This window comes from Brachionichthys hirsutus, chromosome 1, assembly GCF_040956055.1.
Source record: "Brachionichthys hirsutus isolate HB-005 chromosome 1, CSIRO-AGI_Bhir_v1, whole genome shotgun sequence".
Lineage (NCBI taxonomy): Eukaryota > Metazoa > Chordata > Actinopteri > Lophiiformes > Brachionichthyidae > Brachionichthys > Brachionichthys hirsutus.
In genome coordinates, this window is record NC_090897.1 from 50,001 (window position 1) to 68,874 (window position 18,874).

General features: G+C 46.1%; 1 protein-coding gene across 1 annotated transcript in view; it reads right to left on the minus strand.

Annotated features, from left to right (window-relative positions):
• Positions 1–17,788, minus strand: part of otog (otogelin) — a 56,945-nt gene extending 39,157 nt beyond the window's left edge. The window contains exons 1-12 of the mRNA XM_068740344.1: positions 17,680–17,788; positions 9,575–9,676; positions 8,925–9,082; positions 7,381–7,502; positions 5,700–5,908; positions 5,140–5,270; positions 4,933–5,039; positions 4,126–4,235; positions 3,288–3,413; positions 3,086–3,194; positions 2,700–2,746; positions 930–1,075 (exon numbers count right to left, since the gene is read on the minus strand). Coding sequence (XP_068596445.1) covers positions 930–1,075; positions 2,700–2,746; positions 3,086–3,194; positions 3,288–3,413; positions 4,126–4,235; positions 4,933–5,039; positions 5,140–5,270; positions 5,700–5,908; positions 7,381–7,502; positions 8,925–9,082; positions 9,575–9,676; positions 17,680–17,788 — 1,476 coding nt within the window. The remainder of the gene's footprint in view (positions 1–929; positions 1,076–2,699; positions 2,747–3,085; positions 3,195–3,287; positions 3,414–4,125; positions 4,236–4,932; positions 5,040–5,139; positions 5,271–5,699; positions 5,909–7,380; positions 7,503–8,924; positions 9,083–9,574; positions 9,677–17,679) is intronic.
• Positions 17,789–18,874: the final 1,086 nt, after the last annotated feature.

Genomic DNA, 18,874 nt, shown 5'->3' on the forward strand with positions numbered 1-18,874 from the left:
ATCTCTATCACACACCCACTTCTTTAAGTCAGGACATTCAATTAGATCCGGACAAAAATAGTTTGGTGTGAAACCTCCACCAGGGCAAGGTCTGGATCAGACAGACAGACCTTTAGACAACAAAAAGAGTTCTAGTTCAGATCAAAGCAAACAGTGCTTTAGTTTGGATCTTTGGCCCGTTGTGAGAAATTACAGAAAGCCACCAAACAAAAAAAGACAGCGAAAAGCAAATGGGAGGAGTCAGTAAATGAGGAAGCGATAAGGTGGCAGCAGAATGTAAAGGGCCACCAATAAACGACAAGTCTACAAATGAGACTCTGAATTCAGGTCCTGCCTCCGTTAGAAACGACTCACACTGGAGAATATTAGCTCTCCCCTTGAATCCTGTGCTGAAGTCCAGTTAGCTCCAGTTGAATCATAGAGTCCTGCATGTCTTATATTTACGTAACCTTCTCTCTGACCATGCCCCCCCCCTTCAATGCCTCGATACAAAGCGGTTCAAAGCTCTGTCCCTCAGGCTAGATAAGGCAATCTGTTTATTTGGCTGTTAGAGGCTCCGATGAGTGACGCCTCTTATATTTCATTCCACTTTATGGCCCCCCGAGAAGCTCTCGGCCTTTTGTCGCTTTTCATCTTCATTATCTGCCACAGTTTGGTCAAGGCGGCTCATTGAGGCTGTTCATTTTCGCATCATGTATCCAAGCAAAATTACTCGAACTCTGCAGAAATTGGCGAGCACTTAAGTTAAGATATGATCGACATGGCAGACAAATTACATAATCCTCTGAGTGGACAAAGAAAAAGTGTCTAATTGCACAGGCTAAGGCACGGACAGCGCACGAGACGCATTGGTTTCAAATTCAAAGCAAAATCTAAATTCAAGAAGACTTTTAAAATAAATATTTTGAAATAATGCAAATTCAACTCACGGCTCCACAGGGAGCATTCTGGATGGTGACTGTGAACCTCCCAGAGGTGCGACTTTTGGCAAGGACGTATTGGCACGTGGCGGGAAAGTTGTAGATCCGTCCATCAAAAGATTGAAAGTACATATCACCAGTCACTGAACACTCGCCTGGACAAAGGAGAAGATATTATTCATCCCAGTCTGGGTGCTGCTGGGCAAACGCCTCACTCAAGAACCTCATTTCAACATCCTAGACACGTCTTCAACCGCTCGTCTTTCCAGATCTCTTCCTTCACCGTCTTATGATCAGGGTCAAGTTCAAAAATCAATTCCGTTTATAGTAAGCCTTTGTGACATTGTTTTAATTCATGAGAGATGCAGAGGCATTTTCCTTCTCTGGCTTTGCTACAGTTATTCCCTCCTTTCCTTGCTCTCTAGCTATGGAGGCTAAAATACAATTCACCACGCGTAGTGCTGTCAGCAGGAGCTAGCGTAGCACTGCTCATGTCTCCCTTGACCCGGTCCGAAGCCCGGATAAATACAGAGGGCTGCGGCAGGAATGGCATCCGGCATAAAACGTTTAATTTAAATAAGAAAGTCATACCGCCAGTTGTTAATAGACACATTCAATAAATTAAAAACAAGACGTAATCAATAAATAAAACATGCATTACATAGCACCAGAAGGACAATCATAAAACGAGCCACACTGGATAGAACACGTGATACAGGTAAAATAACACTCGGGCAATACCATTCAAAAGTACTACTAGTAGTAGTACTACAAGTGCTTTGGGAGCCAACAAGCCAGTCCTTTGATATGATGGAGATTCTCTGACTGATTGTGGTTCTGTATTCCACTGGGATCATGCTCTGATGGAGAATACAGGTGTGTGAACACAGGCCCAGGTGTCGGCCCAGCTCCGGTCCTCTGGAACCCGCAGCCTCTCCACAGAGGACTGTGGACCCTCTTTGTCTTTTTAATGTTAAGAGTCGGGCTGTGACCGTCGCACCACGTCACCAACCGCTCCCCCTCGCTCCGATAAGCAGACTCACCATTACTGATAAGAAGAGGGAATGGAAGAGTTTGACTGAGAATAGAGACGTTGAGTGTTGGGACGATGACAGGAAAAGCTAGAGAGCTGGTGGACATGATGATGAGGAGGAGGAAGGAGACCAGGAAGCAAGGCTAGAAGCTGAGGAGCAGGATTCAAGTTGTTTATAACGGAGGAGAGGAAAGAGGAATGGAGGAGGAGTTATCTTAAAGGAAGAGTTGGTGCAGAATGTTCTAGAGGAGAAGGAGAAGTTCTTACGCTCCACAGGTAGGAGGTGAGTTAGAGGAGAAGGAGAAGTTCTTACGCTCCACAGGTAGGAGGTGAGTTAGAGGAGAAGGAGAAGTTCTTACGCTCCACAGGTAGGAGGTGAGTTAGAGGAGAAGGAGAAGTTCTTACGCTCCACAGGTAGGAGGTGAGTTAGAGGAGAAGGAGAAGTTCTTACGCTCCACAGGTAGGAGGTGAGTTAGAGGAGAAGGAGACTATGATAGTATCTTACATTCGGTATGTTTGGCATATTTGTTGCTATGATTTAAGACTCCATGTTTTTCCGTTGTATAAGAGAATATTGCAGTACTGCCTCGCTTCACCAACTTTGCATCGACGTTATGGGTGAGACCAGACCCATGACTGAAGCTTAATTTTCAGGTTCACTGTGCATTTAAGATGTATAGAATGTATAGAATAATCGACTCCTGTCGAAGGCGACCTGCAGCACAATTCGGTGTAAAGGCACAAACCTGGACAGCGGTAATCGGTGCAGTTCCACACTCCACCCACACATGTGCTGCGAAAGAAAGCAAAGCCCCAGGTGGGAACATCAAAGACTGAAATCATCAGTGGGATCGTTGCTAGAAACACGGCTGAGTCAAAGAGGTCAGATTTGAGAAGGTTAAAACGACTGCACGGATTCTACGGATGATTTCCCTTTTTTATACGTCATTGATGTGAAATGGTTTGGTGGGGTTCATTCAAGATGCCCATGAGAGATTGCTAGAGCTCATCTGTATAAAACATGAAGCTGGTGCTCTGCTGCTTTTAGGCAATACAAATACAACCTAAATCGCAGCTGCTATATAATCTTACGGTTGTATAAGAAGTGAGAGAGAGGTTCAAAACTGCTCACCAGTTGTTGCATTCCTCCTGCAGCATCCGTCCAGAAGGATAAACCACACCATGGTGCTCACAGGGACAGTCGGAGGGCATCACACAGCTCCCCCCCTCCCAGATCAAACCTGAACAGGTGCATGTAGAAGGTGATTCCCTAACATTCAGCAGGAGAAGTAACAGACGATTAGGAACGATCACTACGGTGACTTCTGACCCACCATTGGGACAATAGCATCCATCCAGACAGGTGAGCTTGCTGTCGATACACATGCGCTCTAGGTTGCAAGACGCCGGGCAGCAGCTGATGCATTCCCTGTACTGCAGACCGAGGGGGCACTGCTTCTCTAGTCATACAAATAACATGCAAAATAGGTGTCAAAAACGTCGTGCAGAAGAGAACACTGCATGTTAAACTGATTAATTCTATTATCGCCAACACCAGATATTACCCCAAGATAAACGGAGACATTTGTCCCTCCCCTCTAGAACCAAGCTCCGAACCTGGGGAGACGGAGCCTTCTCCATCGCTGCCCCCACACTCTGGAACTCACTACCCCAACCACTAAGAGCCTGTTCTGATCATAACACCTCCAAGAAAGAACTAAAAACACATCTGTTCAACATTGCTTTTAATGTATCATTTAATATTTTTATATTTTATCTAATTTATTTTCAAGTTCCTCTTTTATTATCTGTATTGATTTGCTGTTTTTATCTAATGTACACATGTAAAGCCACTGAGTTTTTAGAAAAGCGCTATATAAATACAATGTATTATTATTATTGATCTTTTTTAGGACTGTGCATGTAAATGGTTTGTTGCTATAAAATAAAAACGTATCTATCACACATCAGGTTTTATTTCAGTCCATCTGTCTGTAAACACTTTCTATCTGAGGCGACTCAAAATCATTCCAATATCTGTCATGCAGCTTGTCTGAAACACCAAACAAATGAAAGAGTGGTGTCTTTCAGGACTTAAGGATTGTTGTACCCCAACCCTAACCCTCTCAAGAGTTCATTTGTACTGGAGTCCGATCACACACAGGGACATACCGCAGTGAGGGACGTGCCGTCTCCAGTCCTGCAGTGGGTGGTCGGCATGGGCGCAGGCCCGGGCGTACTCACCGAACACCTGGCAAACCACATCAGCTTCGACACCCGACCTTCAACGCAGCAACAAGCCAAGAAGGAACTGAGCAAACCCTGATTTACTGAAGTAACCAGTGGAATACTGGACAAACCGTATTCTCGCACAACGTTAAAGCTGAAACGTTCTCAGGGATGTTCTCTGTCAAGGTGAATCATCTGATAAGGTAAATCTGTTTCTGAACCCAGTAAACTGGCGTCTCTTTAGCGCCAGTCTCTGTTCATTTACCAGCAACAGACTGGCCGGGCTAATGTTACTCAAAGGAGGGCACATTCGGGGTCATGGACCTGAGCCACCAAGACACGCCTGAGAGCCGTGAGTGGGACTTTACACCGTAAAGTAACACAAGTCATCACAGGGTTCTTGTTGGAAACGGGCTGAGGGGCAAAAATCCGATAATTCTGCAATTCTCCTAAGATAATTGGAAAAAAAGAAAACTCCATCTTAGCTCGTTAGCACGATGCTGATGTGAAGCTTTGCTAGTCCAAAAACAATTCTGGAGCTTCACTGCAAAACAGTGTTGAGGCATTTTTTCCTTAAGACCTACATAGACATACAAAATAACCCTCGTATCTAGAAGCTCCAGAATTCCAATGTGATTTGAGATCAGATTATATTTTCACATTTCGGTTAAACTACAACATGGGATTGACCTCCTGGATTTAGACACACCCAGGGTCTTTACTGAAGAAAGAAAATACTGGATGTCTTACATGCATAGGTCGTTAGAGCAGCTGGCCATGAAGGACAGGGGACTGACCAGGACGTGGCAGCTCTGAAATGGTGGACCCAACAGCACTGCACACACTTCCTTCACTCTCTGCAGCCGAGAACGGCACAAAGGGGGTTTTCACTCATCACCCAAAGGGCGCAACCCAGAAAGATCAATTCCTTATGATTTATTCAGTGTTTGCATTCACCTGCAGGACGTGAGCCTCCACTGCAGCACAGGGTGAAGAGAAGTCGGACAGCACCGCAGGACATCGGGCCTCCCGTGGCTCCGCCTCCACCCAGCTGTTCCCAAATAATTCTATGTCATGAGTGAGAATACCTGAGAGGGACAGGATGGGGTTAAAAAGATGGATGTCAAGTTGTGTTGAACAATTTATTCTTTATTTGTGATTTGGAACTTTGTGAAAGCCTTTCTCAACATTTTAAGAATTTAAATCACAAGAAATAACGGTTAAACTTCAGTTTTTGGGGCAGCAAGACAAAAAACAAGAATATAGTGAATGAGTGAATGTCGGTGGTGGTCAGGAGGGCCGATGGTCAGTCTGCCCCGGGGCAGCTGTGGCTACAATAGTAGTGAATAAATAATGTTCAATGCGAAGCATCTTTGAGTGTCTATAAAACAAGTGCATTATAATAATTAGAGTTATTATTAGTTTAAAATGAAATCTAAAGCAAATACTGTAACAGTAAAATCCTGCTCACGCACTAAAGATAATGACATTTCATTCCAAACCAGAAGCATCTTTACCGTAGCTCGTCTTCAGATCATCCTGGACGTCAGCGTTGAAGTTTCCACACAGGCCGCAGGTTCTACCCACAAACTCCGGGCTGAGTTTGATGTAGATGGAGCCGCTGTGTCCCTCCCAGGCTAGCGTGAAGCCGTGCTGCTGCGTCACCAGGACATACTGGGAGATCCGCTCCAGCTGCAGGTCGTGGATGTGATAAGGCAGCTGCACACTAAGGAGGACATGAGGGACATGCCGCATGAGGATTAAAGGAGACACGTTCTACCCTTTCCACAAGTTAACGCAGTTCTCAGACACTTGTATGAAATATCCGAGCCAGTCTTTGGTCCAAATAGCAAACAGACGCTGCAGGACAGCGTCCCTCATTTCTGTCTCCAACATGCTGCAGGACAGCGTCCCTCATTTCTGTCTCCAACAGATGCTGCAGGACAGCGTCCCTCATTTCTGTCTCCAACATGCTGCAGGACAGCGTCCCTCATTTCTGTCTCCAACAGATGCTGCAGGACAGCGTCCCTCATTTCTGTCTCAAACAGACGCTGCAGGACACGGAAGAAAAAGTACCTTCATAGCGAGCACGCCTACATGCACGCTACCACGGTAACCGTGAGGCGACATTTTCAGCACCCAATGAAACACTTTTCGACAGAACATTACCAGAAAAAATTAACTTTATCCACCGCTCTTCTTCACACAGACGGCGCCATGACGGCAATAATCTCAGGACGGAATAAAAATGCTTCCAGGGAGACGCCCCCTGGACGCCCGAGACACCCCGCCGGGCTGCGGCTCTACTCCGCGCTTCTCACGGATGACAGAGCGTCTCGCCTGGCACCTAAAGCGTGGACAGGCAAAGCGCAGACACGGGGACGCATGCACGCACATGCACGTACATCTTGTGCACATTTGCTCCTCCTAACGTCAAAAGGGGAGGGATTTCTTCCAGGTGTGTTTCATGGGGACAGTGAGGTAGAAGCATGGGGACAGTGAGGTAGAAGAATGGGGACATTGAGGTAGAAACATGGGGACAGTGAGGTAGAAGCATGGGGACAGTGAGGTAGAAGCATGGGGACATTGAGGTAGAAGCATGGGGACAGTGAGGTAGAAGCATGGGGACAGTGAGGTAGAAGCATGGGGACAGTGAGGTAGAAGCATGGGGACAGTGAGGTAGAAGCATGGGGACAGTGAGGTAGAAGAATGGGGACAGTGAGGTAGAAGCATGGGGACAGTGAGGTAGAAGCATGGGGACATTGAGGTAGAAGCATGGGGACAGTGAGGTAGAAGCATGGGGACAGTGAGGTAGAAGCATGGGGACAGTGAGGTAGAAGAATGGGGACATTGAGGTAGAAACATGGGGACAGTGAGGTAGAAGCATGGGGACAGTGAGGTAGAAGCATGGGGACATTGAGGTAGAAGCATGGGGACAGTGAGGTAGAAGCATGGGGACAGTGAGGTAGAAGCATGGGGACAGTGAGGTAGAAGCATGGGGACAGTGAGGTAGAAGCATGGGGACAGTGAGGTAGAAGCATGGGGACAGTGAGGTAGAAGAATGGGGACAGTGAGGTAGAAGCATGGGGACAGTGAGGTTTTCATAATATGTCCCCTTTAAAGCAAATATTTAAGCCTAATCAGGACAAACAAATAAGATGCATGACTGTAGTCCTTGTCTGATTATGTGCTGCTGACCTTTGGCCTTTGAAGGTTACATTGGTGGCGTGCAGCCGAACCTCATCCTCCCAGGGTAGAAAGAGGCTGACAGATCGCAGGCAGGTGTAGGGGGTGGAGCTACAGCCCGGGTCATTATGGACCTGCAAACAGAAACAAAGATATTCGTAAGGAAGCAGTGACCATGGTCCGGGGGTCATGGTTCAGTATGCCCTTAAAGCTCCTGACCTTCCATCTTCCTGGGGGTCAGCAGATGATGACATTTTGGTACGTACATCTGATCTGATGCTAAGATTTTCATCGCTCTCATTTTATATCAGAATCAGAATACTTTATTAATTAGAGGGAAATTCCATCAACGACATAGCTCCACTCAAAACTCAGAAATAAGAGCTGGACATTATGCACTCAGTGCATCACTACTGTGGGTCTCCACAGCAAATCAATGTTCTCCACTTCACCCTGTCCTTTGCATCGTCCTCCCCAACACCAGCCACTTCCATGTCTTCCCTCATTACGTCCATGTATCTTCTCCTGGGTCGTCCTCTAACTCACCTCCTACCTGTGGAGCGTAAGAACTTCTCCTTCTCCTCTAACTCACCTCCTACCTGTGGAGCGTAAGAACTTCTCCTTCTCCTCTAACTCACCTCCTACCTGTGGAGCGCAAGAGCTTCTCATTCTCCTCTAACTCACCTCCTACCTGTGGAGCGTAAGAACTTCTCCTCCTCTAACTCACCTCCTACCTGTGGAGCGTAAGAACTTCTTCTCCTCTAACTCACCTCCTACCTGTGGAGCGTAAGAGCTTCTCCTTCTCCTCTAACTCACCTACCTGTGGAGCGTAAGAACTTCTCCTTCTCCTCTAACTCACCTCCTACCTGTGGAGCGTAAGAACTTCTCCTTCTCCTCTAACTCACCTCCTACCTGTGGAGCGTACCCACTAACAATATCCGACACTCGATTCTCCTCCTTCAAGATAACTCCTCCTCCATTCCTCTTTCCTCTCCTCCGTTATAAACAACTTGAATCCTGCTCCTCAGCTTCTAGCCTTGCTTCCTGTCCACCTGGTCTCCTGGACACACAACACGTCCACCTTCCTCCTCCTCATCATCATGTCCTCCAGCTCTCTAGCTTTTCCTGTCATCGCCCCAGCAACTCTTCCATTCCTTCTTCTCTCGCTGCTGATGCAACGTCTTCCTCCTCTTCAACAGTAGTATAGTTCTTCTAATTGCGCGATATTAATACATAATTATTGATCATAAAATGTGTGGATATTGTGCCTTCCACAAACAGAGGGTATCTCCAGCTTTTTCAGGGAAACAAAGTCTTAGTTGCAGATACTTTCAAGGCCTCCTGGGTAGATGAGATTGCAGTATTTAATGGTAATTGATTCTAATAACCAGATAGCTTTCACTAATCTTCAGAGCAAATATTTTCCTCAGGCAGAGACTGAACCTTGCACAAGTCGTAGAGGAGGGACTTTGTTGAGGGACTTTCCACGATATGAAGGAGGCGTTGAACCAAAAACTTCTGGCCAGCTGCTAGACGGGGGATTTATTTAGTTTTACCTGGACGACGATGCTGGCCTGGGTGGTTTCTTCACAATCCCTCAGCAGCGTGTATGTGCACCGGCCCGGGAAGTAGTAGTAAAGGCCGTCAAAGGTCTCAAAGTTGTACTGGCCCCAAGTCCTGCAAGTCATCTCCCTCTCAAAGCCAGGATTTGGAACTGGGTCGAAGATACAGGGCAGAAGATAAATATTATTATAATATTAATATTATATTAAGTAACAATTTCACATCACTTTTTAATCTTTTTGGGAAAGTTTTGGACACCTGGGTTTACAAAATATTATATTCTCCCTTAAAGACACACCTTAAGCTGATGCAGAAATGTGACAAAAATAACATGCAGAAAATATTAATGTTTTGTAATGATAGTGAGGTACAGAAAGCAAAGCTGTCACTAAAGCATGACTAAAAATCCTGATGCAGATCCAGGTCTAAATGTGCAGAACAGCCCAAATATTTTTATTTAGATTCCCTTATCCTAATTGAAAAGAAGCATATTCTTCAAAGTGATCCAGAATCCGCCCCTTCATAATTTATCAAAAAAACAACCTTTCAAACAAACAGGTTATCACAAACTCTCCTTAAAAATACTAAACATTAAGAGTCTCAAACAAACTTTAAGGCGCAGGATGCCAGGCGTGAGCTTTACCTGTCTGACATCTGTGCCCAGTGGCCTGATAAAGGCTGCAGTCACATGACTCCGACTGAACACACTGTCCTCCATTCAGACAGGGAAACACGCATGGCTCTGCTGAAGGAAACAGGTGATCTGCTGGTCACGCTGCAAATGTTTAAACATGTAACCTAGCAACACCCATGATGTCTGCTGATATACCGGATTCACCTGGAGGATCAGGGGAAGCAATAAGTCATCACTCTTTAACTCAGTTCCTGGACTCACTGTCTGAGACTGGATTTACTTATCCATTATCTCATTGCTATAATAATAATAATAATACATTTTATTTATATAGCACTAGTCGCTTTACACAGTGTACATAATATAAAAACAGCAAAGAAATACAGACAATAAAAAGTGAACACGGTTTAAAATTCAATAAAATCTAAAAATCTAAAATTATACATTCAAAGCAATGTCAAACAGATGGCTTTTGAGTTCTTTCTTGAATATATTAAGATCAGAACAGGCTCGTAGCGGTTGTGATAATGTGTTCCAGAGTGTGGGGGCAGCGATGGAGAAGGCTCTGTCTCCCCAGGTTCGGAGCTTGGTCCTACAGGGGAGGGACAGGAGGTTGGCATCGGCGGAGCGGAGGGAACGAGATGGGGTGTGATGGTGGAGCAGATCTGTGAGGTATGGGGGGGCCACATTATGGAGAGCTTTGAAAGTGATGAGGAGGACTTTAAACTGTATTTGTTGGGGGACCGGGAGCCGATGAAGGTTTTTTAGGACAGGGGTGAGAGGTTCTTACGCTCCACAGGTAGGAGGTGAGTTAGAGGAGAAGGAGAAGTTCTTACGCTCCACAGGTAGGAGGTGAGTTAGAGAAGAAGGAGAAGTTCTTACGCTCCACAGGTAGGAGGTGAGTTAGAGGAGAAGGAGAAGTTCTTACGCTCCACAGGTAGGAGGTGAGTTAGAGGAGAAGGAGAAGTTCTTACGCTCCACAGGTAGGAGGTGAGTTAGAGGAGAAGGAGAAGTTCTTACGCTCCACAGGTAGGAGGTGAGTTAAAGGAGGAGGAGAAGTTCTTACGCTCCACAGGTAGGAGGTGAGTTAGAGAAGAATTCAATTCAATTCAGTTTTATTGATATAGCGCCAGATCACAACAGGAAGTCATCTCAAGGCACTTTACAGGATTAGCAGGGAAAGACCTGCAGGGAAACACAGAACCCAACTTGACCCACAAGAGCAACGGAGGCAAGGAAAAACTTCCCTTTAACGGGCAGAAACCTTGGACAGAACCTAGGCTCATGGTGGACGGCCATCTGTCTGACCGGCTGGGTTGAGAGAGAGAGAGAGAGAGAGAGAGAGAGAGAGAGAGAGAGAGAATGGCAGCTCGGAGACGAGTCAAAAACAAGGAGATGGATGGGAAGCGATAGCAAGACAGAGCAGGAGCAGAAAAAAACAAGATTTATAAGACTGGAAATGCTAATGCTAGCGATGTGGGCCACAGGAAGGAGGAGAAGGAGAAGTTCTTACAAATGATTTATTTTACTTATTCACATCTACTTAAACTATATCTGTAAATCCTATGTTTTTGTATTTTTTCTTAACATTGGGCTCAATGAGGATGTCTTTGTTATTTTTGTATTTTAATTTTGATTACTTAGTTACAAGTTTCATGTCTTAAATCAAGAAAAGTCATCATTTGCCTGAACTTAGAGCTGAGATGGCCTGACAAATGTTCCAGTCACCGAACGCACCATCAGCCAGTGAACGCATCATTTAACGCCATCTGTTCGGTGGGCTTCAGGCTGATGTCCAGCCAACCATGGGGGGGGGGGGGGGGGGCAGGATAAAACCTATATTCCCTCTGTTAACGGAAAATGTTTCTGTTTAAGTCACATTACACAACTTTCTCAATCTGTTGGAAAACTCTTTAGTCTGATAGGTCCATAATGTTTTCCACGAAAAGCAGAAAAACAAGAAGTAAGGGCGCACAGCGGAGGATACATGATGTGTGCACACATTGGTCACCAGTATGAACCCACCTGGGCACACATTGGTCACCAGTATAAACCCACCTGGGCACACATTGGTCACCAGTATGAACCCACCTGGGCACACATTGGTCACCAGTATAAACCCACCTGGGCACACATTGGTCACCAGTATAAACCCACCTGGGCACACATTGGTCACCAGTATGAACCCACCTGGGCACACATTGGTCACCAGTATGAACCCACCTGGGCACACATTGGTCACCAGTATGAACCCACCTGGGCACACATTGGTCACCAGTATGAACCCACCTGGGCACACATTGGTCACCAGTATGAACCCACCTGGGCACACATTGGTCACCAGTATGAACCCACCTGGGCACACATTGGTCACCAGTATAAACCCACCTGGGCACACATTGGTCACCAGTATGAACCCACCTGGGCACACATTGGTCACCAGTATGAACCCACCTGGGCACACATTGGTCACCAGTATGAACCCACCTGGGCACACATTGGTCACCAGTATGAACCCACCTGGGCACACATTGGTCACCAGTATGAACCCACCTGGGCACACATTGGTCACCAGTATAAACCCACCTGGGCACACATTGGTCACCAGTATAAACCCACCTGGGCACACATTGGTCACCAGTATGAACCCACCTGGGCACACATTGGTCACCAGTATAAACCCACCTGGGCACACATTGGCCACCAGTATGAACCCACCTGGGCACACATTGGTCACCAGTATAAACCCACCTGGGCACACATTGGTCACCAGTACAAAACCCACCTGGGCACACATTGGTCACCAGTATAAACCCACCTGGGCACACACTGGTCGCCAGTATAAACCCACCTGGGCACACATTGGTCACCAGTACGAACCCACCTGGGCACACATTGGTCACCAGTACGAACCCACCTGGGCACACATTGGCCACCAGTACAAACCCACCTGGGCACACATTGGTCACCAGTACAAACCCACCTGGGCACACATTGGTCACCAGTATAAACCCACCTGGGCACATATTGGTCACCAGTATAAACCCACCTGGGCACACATTGGTCACCAGTACAAACCCACCTGGGCACACATTGGTCACCAGTATGAACCCACCTGGGCACACATTGGCCACCAGTACGAACCCACCTGGGCACACATTGGCCGCCAGTACAAACCCACCTGGGCACACATTGGTCACCAGTACAAACCCACCTGGGCACACATTGGCCACCAGTATAAACCCACCTGGAGTCCTACGGGGTGCTGGCTTCAGGGCTTCCTTCTGTCGGGTGAGCAGGGAACCATTAGCTGGACGTTCTTCTGGTGTGAAGGTTCCACGGGCTGCTTTTAGTGGTGGTGGTTGTGCTGAACTGGTCAGGGACTGGGACTGGGACATTGGTCTTACATTTGACTGGTTCTGTGATGATAAACTGGATGCTACATGGAGTGATGTTTTTAAGATGTTTATTTCTTGATTAGCTGCTATTAACGTGTTTGGTAAATAACTAGAAGATGATGAGGTGAGTGATGTTTTTAAGCTGCTTTGTGATTGGCTCAGAGGTTTTTGGCTGGATGGCGATTGGCTAGATTTTGTACCACTTTCGAGTAAAGGTTCAGATGAGGTTTTAGTTGATGTATTCCTGAATGAAGATGCACTGGCTGGCACTGTGGTAGCTAGTGATTGGCTGGATTTTTCTGTAATGGTTGGTGACTGGCTGGATGATCTTGTTCTGATTGCCAATTGGCTGACTGGTACTGTGATAGTTGTTGATTGGTTTGGGAATAAATCTATATTTTCTGAAGATTGAATGGATGGTACGGTACTGCTCTGTGACTGGCTCACTGGTATTGTGCTGATTGGTGACTGGCTCACTGGTATTGTGCTGATTGGTGACTGGCTCACTGGTATTGTGCTGATTGGTGACTGGCTCACTGGTATTGTGCTGATTGGTGACTGGCTCACTGGTATTGTGCTGATTGGTGATTGGCTCACTGGTATTGTGCTGATTGGTGACTGGCTCACTGGTATTGTGCTGATTGGCGACTGGCTCACTGGTATTGTGCTGATTGGCGACTGGCTCACTGGTATTGAGCTGATTGGCGACTGGCTCACTGGTATTGAGCTGGTGGGTGACTGGCTCACTGGTATTGTGCTGGTGGGTGACTGGCTCACTGGTATTGAGCTGATTGGTGACTGGCTCACTGGTATTGAGCTGGTGGGTGACTGGCTCACTGGTATTGTGCTGGTGGGTGACTGGCTCACTGGTATTGTGCTGATTGGCGACTGGCTCACTGGTATTGAGCTGATTGGTGACTGGCTCACTGGTATTGAGCTGGTGGGTGACTGGCTCACTGGTATTGTGCTGGTGGGTGACTGGCTCACTGGTATTGAGCTGGTGGGTGACTGGCTCACTGGTATTGTGCTGATTGGTGACTGGCTCACTGGTATTGTGCTGATTGGTGACTGGCTCACTGGTATTGTGCTGATTGGTGACTGGCTCACTGGTATTGTGCTGATTGGTGATTGGCTCACTGGTATTGTGCTGGTGGATGACTGGCTCACTGGTATTGTGCTGATTGGTGACTGGCTCACTGGTATTGTGCTGGTGGATGACTGGCTCACTGGTATTGTGCTGATTGGTGACTGGCTCACTGGTATTGTGCTGATTGGTGACTGGCTCACTGGTATTGTGCTGATTGGTGATTGGCTCACTGGTATTGTGCTGGTGGATGACTGGCTCACTGGTATTGTGCTGATTGGTGACTGGCTCACTGGTATTGTGCTGGTGGACGACTGGCTCACTGGTATTGTGCTGATTGGTGACTGGCTCACTGGTATTGTGCTGATTGGTGATTGGCTCACTGGTATTGTGCTGGTGGATGACTGGCTCACTGGTATTGTGCTGATTGGTGACTGGCTCACTGGTATTGTGCTGGTGGATGACTGGCTCACTGGTATTGTGCTGATTGGTGACTGGCTCACTGGTATTGTGCTGATTGGTGACTGGCTCACTGGTATTGTGCTGATTGGTGACTGGCTCACTGGTATTGTGCTGGTGGATGACTGGCTCACTGGTATTGTGCTGATTGGTGATTGGCTCACTGGCATTGAGCTGATTGGTGACTGGCTCACTGGTATTGTGCTGATTGGTGATTGGCTCACTGGTATTGTGCTGGTGGGTGAATGGCTCACTGGTATTGTGCTGATTGGTGATTGGCTCACTGGTATTGAGCTGATTGGTGATTGGCTCACTGGTATTGTGCTGATTGGTGACTGGCTCACTGGCATTGAGCTGATTGGTGACTGGCTCACTGGTATTGTGCTGATTGGTGACTGGCTCACTGGTATTGTGCTGGTGGATGACTGGCTCACTGGTATTGTGCTGGTGGATGACTGGCTCACTGGTATTGTGCTGATTGGTGATTGGCTCACTGGCATTGAGCTGATTGGTGACTGGCTCACTGGCATTGTGCTGATTGGTGACTGGCTCACTGGTACCGTGCTGGTGGATGACTGTCTGGATGCAGCGGGTCTTGTGGTGGTGAGCGGCTTGCTAGTCTGTGTTCTGCTTCCAGGTGATTGGCTGGCTGATGCTGTGGAGGTTGATGAATGGCTAGCTGGTCCTGCTCTGGTGTGTAATTGGTTGAGTTGTGTCTTGATTGCTGATTGACTGAGTGGACCTGTTCTGCTTGCTGATTGGCTGGTTGATGTTCCACTGGATGTTACTGCAGTAGTTGATAACTGGCTGACTAGTGTGGTATTGGATGTTGCTGGACTAGTAGTCAGTGATTGGTTCAATTGTGTATTGGTTGCAGATGGGCTAGGTGTTCTTATTGATTGGCTGTCTGACGCTGGGACAGTTGATGATTGACTTGTTGTGGTGGCTGATGATTGGCTGGATGGAGCTGAAACAGTTGATTGGCTATCTGGTGTTAATGTGGATGATGATTGGTTTGATGTTTGACTGGCTGGTGCTGTGGTGGATATCGACTGTATAGATGGTGCTAGACTGGTTTGTAATTGGCTCAATTGTGTCTTGGGTGCTGATTGGCTATAAATTGTTATTGTTCTTTTTATTGGTGTGCTGGCTGGTACTGGTGATCGGCTGGATATTGTTGGTCTTGTTGTTGATTGACTAGCTGGTACTGATTGGCTGGATATCGTTGGGCTTGTTGTTGATTGACTAGCTGGTACTGATTGGCTGGATATCGTTGGGCTTGTTGTTGATTGACTAGCTGGTACTGATTGGCTAGATATTGTTGGGCTTGTTGTTGATTGACTAGCTGGTACTGGTGATTGACTAGCTGGTACTGGTGATTGGCTGGATGTTGCCGGACTGATCTGGTTTAATTGCATTTCGTTAGCTGGGGGACTGGCTGGTGTTGGGTTGGTTGTTGATTGGCCGTATGAATTTGTTCTTGAATGTGTTTGGCTAAATGCTACTGTGGTTGCAGGTGATTTGTTAGAGTACAGGGTCCATTGGGAGGTCTGTGTCATCACAGGGCTGGAGGACTTCAGGATGGTCTGACTGACCAGTAACTGACCGGTAGAGGTGTTGTTTTCTAACACAGCAGATTCCGACAGGGCGTCCTTTAATGAGAAAAACTAAATCAAAAAGCATTCCATGCAACTTTCAGACATAAAACTATCATCCAATCCCGTGTGTTCCTATAGTTTAGACTAGAGCCTCTATCAACCAAATATACTCAATTTAACAATTTCTTTCTGAAAATGACAAAAAGAATCCCATTAAAATGTAATCTTGATTCGATTAATAAAGGTTGGGTTCAACTGTGAGACGCCCAAACCTTTTAAAATTCTGCGCTTTGTTCGGGGCAATAAATCCTCCCAGAATTACACCAGTTGTTGCTAGAAAGAGTCCTGCCTGGTGAGGATGGGTCATGGCGGCACTGAGAAAAGAGGCTCAAAGAAAAGAGCTGTCATCATTATTGACTCCTCTGTGACTCCCAACTCAACTTTCCCACCCCGGTGAGCAACCGGGGAAAGAACCTCCTCCACCACCTCTCCCACGTGTATTCCCATTCTGGATGTTGTTAGAGATACGCAGGATCGTGGTGTTCTGACAGCTTCACAGTTATACGTAGAGCTGCTGAAATAAAAAGCTTACTTAAAAGAATACAATAATACAAAGTAAGAGTATTTTGAAATTATAAAATACTGTCATGAGCAGCCAAACACGTTACTTTCTCTGCTTTGGGACTCCCCAATTATACCTGAACTCTCAGACCAAGAGCAGGGACCAATCAGATGTTAATTCAAGATTCAAGATTCTTTATTGTCATAAATGCTGAAGGGTGGAGGGGTGAATGTGGATTATTAATCACTGATCCCAATCAAGAGATGTGGAGAGCACACAAGTCAAAGACAACAGCTCTGAGCCAGATGCTGGCAAGCATTGATTAAACTGAAGCTCAGGGATGAGACATGAGAGAGCAGATCTGTGAGATGTGCTGCTGATTATTCTGTTTTGTTTGCATTCTCACGCCTCCTGGAGCGAAAGAGAAGCCAGACAAAAGGATGATGGAGGCTCTGATAGATGAGGAGAGACAACAGACTGGTTACTGTATATTCCTGCTGGGACTCCCTCACATGTTCTGTGGAAAAATGCCACTGTGGAGCAATTTTACTACTTTAACACACCACTGTGTGCCTAAGAGGGGAACGACATCGAGGTCTAGCTCCTGCATGGTCTCATCATGGGACATTTGTTAATAAATATGTTTAGACAATGATCAAGATGCACTTTTGTTTGTTTGAAGTTGTATCATGAAAATCATATAACTCCACCACAATAAAGCTGCAGAATTACTAGTAGCTGATGTTTCTTTACGCAGATATTAGTCATAAAGTCTAAAGATGAACTCTAATGCTGTTTTTTCAATGTTGTTAAAATATACATAACATTTATCACACATTTATGCACCCGAGTACTGAGCTGGACGTAGTCTATAGAAAATAGAGGAAATATTTGAAGTCTCGGCATAAACTGCTGCCCTTGTTGTTTCATGGTGTGAGCCTTTCAGATTTTTGGGAGATCTCTGACTGTGTGTTTGCTGCCAGAAACAATCAATGATCAATGCAGCTGCCTACCTGCCTTCCCTGCAAAGTGGTGTCCCATTTCTGCTGCTTTAGCCCACTGCTCCCACTGCTGGGACAGAGAGAACAAGGAGAGGTTTGTTCCTGTTGCTACTTTCGCCATGACACCACAAACCCACCACCAACCAAGCTATAAAAAAAAGCCTGTAACATCCCAAAATAAATAGCAAACTATTATTCAACAAGAAGAATACAGGCCCCATGATCAATAATTCATCTGCAGATTACCTTCGTCAACTAATTCATAAAATTTCAAATCAAGAAAAATCAGTTCAATTGAATATTTTGAGCAGCAATCCTCAAGTGTAAATCTTCTGAACCTTTGCTAATGTTTCCTCACAGCAAGAATCAGGTTCGAATCCGAGGTGCGGTCGTTCCGTCCGGGTTCTCGGGTTTAGTCCCACCACTAAAACCATGCCAATTAGGCGAATTGGTTACGCTATAGGTGTGTGTGTGAATGATTGTCTGTCTGTGGCCCTGCGATGAACTGGCGACTTATCCAGGGTGTACCCCGCCTCTCTCCCGTTCATTGCTGTGATAGTCTCCAGCACGACCCATGACCCCGACCCGGTAATGGACAAAGCGTTTTGGAGAATGAATGAAATGGCTAATGTTGCTTCAAAATTATTTAAAGGATGAATCAATCAATAAAAAAATTACTTTCCTTTTAATGATCTGTTAATCAAAGAATTGATTAATCATTTCAGATCTTAAACAGAATGTTTTGAATATTGACTTTATCATTTTAAATATCGAGGAAAAAAAGAGGATATGAAAAAATTATACCAAAAATATATATAAAATAAAGTTAAGTACATGTATGAGTACTAATCCATCCATTTTCTTAACCGCTTTATCTGTATTCGGGTCATGGCTAGTTCTGGAATCGATCTGCAAATGACTCTGACACATATATAACGCCTTTCCACATTTCGCAGTGCGCTTTCCAATTCTGGCCACACATTCACCCATTCACACGCTATTCACCCGCTCACACACACTCCAATGGGCGACTGGGTTCATTGTCCAAGGACACTACGACATGTAGACAGTTAGAGCTGGGATTCGAACCACTAATTTACCGATCACGGGACGACCAACTGAGCCACAGCCGCCCCTGAACAAGTCACCAGTTCATCGCAGGGCATGAATACGAATCTAAAATTATAAATTCATAAAAGTGATGTTT